The sequence below is a fragment of the Folsomia candida genome, unplaced genomic scaffold (genome assembly GCF_002217175.1).
Source record: "Folsomia candida strain VU population unplaced genomic scaffold, ASM221717v1 Fcan01_Sc008, whole genome shotgun sequence".
In the NCBI taxonomy this organism is placed as follows: Eukaryota; Metazoa; Arthropoda; class Collembola; order Entomobryomorpha; family Isotomidae; genus Folsomia; species Folsomia candida.
The window spans coordinates 4,821,243-4,824,280 of NW_019091200.1; the positions used below are offsets into that span (position 1 = coordinate 4,821,243).

At 35.1% G+C, this 3,038-nt stretch overlaps 1 protein-coding gene across 1 annotated transcript; it reads right to left on the reverse strand.

The window, feature by feature from the left end:
* Positions 1-971: 971 nt before the first annotated feature.
* On the reverse strand, positions 972-2,578 carry LOC110853559. The gene is made up of 2 exons (XM_022101844.2): positions 1,906-2,578; positions 972-1,409 (listed from the first exon to the last, which is right to left on the reverse strand). Exons 1-2 carry the CDS (start codon positions 2,497-2,499, stop codon positions 1,125-1,127), a joined length of 879 nt encoding a protein of 292 aa, XP_021957536.1. The 5' UTR covers positions 2,500-2,578; the 3' UTR covers positions 972-1,124.
* Between the last annotated feature and the right edge of the window lie 460 nt (positions 2,579-3,038).

Sequence of the window (3,038 nt, forward strand, 5' to 3'; positions counted from 1 at the left end):
AATATTTATTCGAAACAGAAAATCATACTTGTGTCAGATTGCCGTCCAGAGTAAAATTTCGTGAAATAAACTGAATGAGCAATTGAGCTGTTAGATGAGGGGAAAATGAGACAGAATTGGAAACATTTGCCAATTGGGTGTTTATTACGTAAATAAAATGATAATATGGGGATCAAGGTTATCATGCAATTTTCAACTTGATGTACTTTGTAATTGTTAAATATGGTTGGTGAGATTTTTATAAATATTTTTTAAAAATTGTTATATGTCAACGTTCATATCAAATTGGGAATAAAATATGCAACTAAACAGATGCACCTAGATATGATTTGGGTAGAGTTACAAAATGAAATAATGCTTTTTTCAGTTGTTAACGATTTTAATGTATAATAGGGTGTCCCAACTTTGTAAAAAAAATCGCTTTTTCCGCTCACGATTTTTTCGCTCTTTTTGTAAACCGCACTGCGCATGCGATTCCGATCTTTTTTCCGCTTTTTCTGCTCAAAAATAAAATCTACTTTAAGATGATTTTTTCGCTCTTTTTACTACTTTGAGTGAAAAATCAGTCTCTCAGAGACATGTTTAAGGGGACATCGCCCGATTTTGATGCCCTATGGAATATATTGCAATATCAGGTGAGTGTATGAAAAGTGAGGGAGGATTTTATTCCATTGCCCCACCTGCGCCCGCCACACCCCCTGAAAAGCATTGCAACCACTAAAACTACCGCATTCAAACCTTTGCCAAAAATCCTATTTTCATCCCATTTTGGTAATTTTTGGATTTACATGATCTTAGATAGTTGTTTTATCATATCCAACATGAAGCAAATTTAAATTTTAAAAGAAACTCGAAAGTTTCCTGACCACCCATTCTCTGCTCCCGAGTATTCAAGCGATAAAAAATCGGGACAGTCAAGTATTGAGCGAAAAAAGCGGATTTCAGATTTTTTAGCTTTTCGCTTTTTCAGATCTTTTTTACAAACTTGGGAGACCCTAATAGCTTAAAATTTATTACATTTTTATGTCAACGCTAAATTAATTTAAGTTAACATTCCCTAAAAATGTGCACATAATTTCTATTTTTTATAAAAAAAACTCTCCACTTTTCGTTTTAACCAAATTTTAACAAGTCTGCACCGGTCCGTCCGCAGGAACAAATTTAATCTCCAATTCGAGACAACTGAAATTCCGATTTCCAAAATTGACCCCGTCATCTTCGCTTTTCTCACATGTTCCCACCGACGCCACTGCCGCGTACTTGATCGCCGTCATCTTATTCGCAGCACCAATGCAGAAACCTTGAATCTTTTGTTCCGACGGTTGAATGGGATTTTTCAACTTCCAATTTAACACCAAGTCTTCAGTGGACAACTTCTGGCTAGCAATCTGTATCGTGTACGTTTTTTGCTACAATTGAGTAAAAACAATAAAAGTTGAAAGTATGATAAAAGTTTGAAAATTTGAGCAAATATTTATTTTAATTTTTGTCTCAATTTTCCTTTTCCTTTCAAATGGCGAAATCTGCTGTTCATCACTGTCAACTGTGCATTATTTACAAAATTAAGATTTTAATGCGTCTGAAAATCGATAATTTTTAGGTTTGGAAATTTAGGAGGTTAAAATTTTGATTTTTTTTACAAGTAAATATAAATAAAATATGTAGATAAATAATGCCAAGTACAAAATTAAATATTTTCTCATGCAATAAAATCAAAATAACTACCTTCTAACTTTGTAAAACTAAAATATTATCGATTTCTAAATGCAATAAAATCTTCTAAACTTTTGTAAGAAACACACAACGATAAACACGTTTCAAAATCGTCATTTCAATACATAGAACAAGGGAAAGTTGAGACGCGAAAATTCAAATTCAAAACCACCATGCAGGTCAAGGTTTTACCTTTCCCGGGATATTTTCCGGGCTTCCCACCATCACAAAGGATAACGGAGTCTTCCTAAGTATCCTGCCGTTACTTGGATTTACTAAAACGTGCGATCCGTAACCATTATCCCAACCAGGACATCCAATACATGGGCCAGATGGCTTTCGAAAAATCGTGTTATTTCTCAACGTCACATCCGCATTGATAAACTGAAGGTCAGGAACCCAAATGAACATAGTTTCCGGCCAGGAGGGAACTTCCAGGTATTTAATATCCCCCAAAGTACTTGGGCCTGCCACTGGTTCATTCAGCATACGGCGCGGATCGGTATATTCTGTGATAAAATCGGCGGAAAACTTGACCTGTCTGGAAGCCGAGAGCTCGTCGAAACTCTCGAACTTTACGGATCTCAAATAAACTTCGACGTTTGTCGGATCAGCGAAATTGGGTGGGCGTAAATCCGTATTTTGATAGGTGGCCTGGAAAAGTCGAGTCAGGAGATTTTGTAACTTTACGTTCTTTTGCTGCGGATCTGCAGGAGGTGGTTGGCAAAGTACGGTAGTTGTGAGTTGGACCAGTAAAATAGTTCGAAGAAGACAATTCTTCTCCATTTTTGGCGATATTTTGCAGAGATTTCTTGCTCAATTATGTAGTTACTTGTTGTCCTTTGATGGCCTAATACTGTTCACTTGTGATGAAATATTTGCTAAACTTAGTATTTATAAATATGTCGATATTTTAGAGGTGTTGACATTATGTTAATATTTTACGTGTTGAGGAGATAAGTAATTCTCTAAAACATGAACTATCTATTTTGGAACGTGGAATGGAATAATGAACCATTTTTTACGGATATCATTCCTTCGCAGAAGAACGTTGCGTGCGGGTGACCCTCGGATAAAAACGACCACCTTGTCTGTGGACTAACTAATTTCCTGAATTTTAATTCAATTTTAATTAATTACTTAGATATAAATGCGTGACCAAATTACTAGGCGTGTCTTGAATTTGATGTCGGTTACATATATTGTTTTCTTAATATGCAACGCGTGACATGATTTTATTAATAGAAAATTTATAAATATTTTTAGCTTCGTTGTAACGTATGTATGTAGAATCAGTAATTGAAGTCCGCATAACATTTTTTATT

Coding starts and splice junctions, on each gene's coding strand:
- LOC110853559 (XM_022101844.2), bottom strand. CDS start 2,499: ATGGAGAAGAATTGTCTTCTTCGAACTATTTTACTGGTCCAACTCACA. Junction 1,410..1,905: donor CGGAAAATATCCCGGGAAAG/GTAAAACCTTGA, acceptor ACTCAATTGTAG/CAAAAAACGTACACGATACA.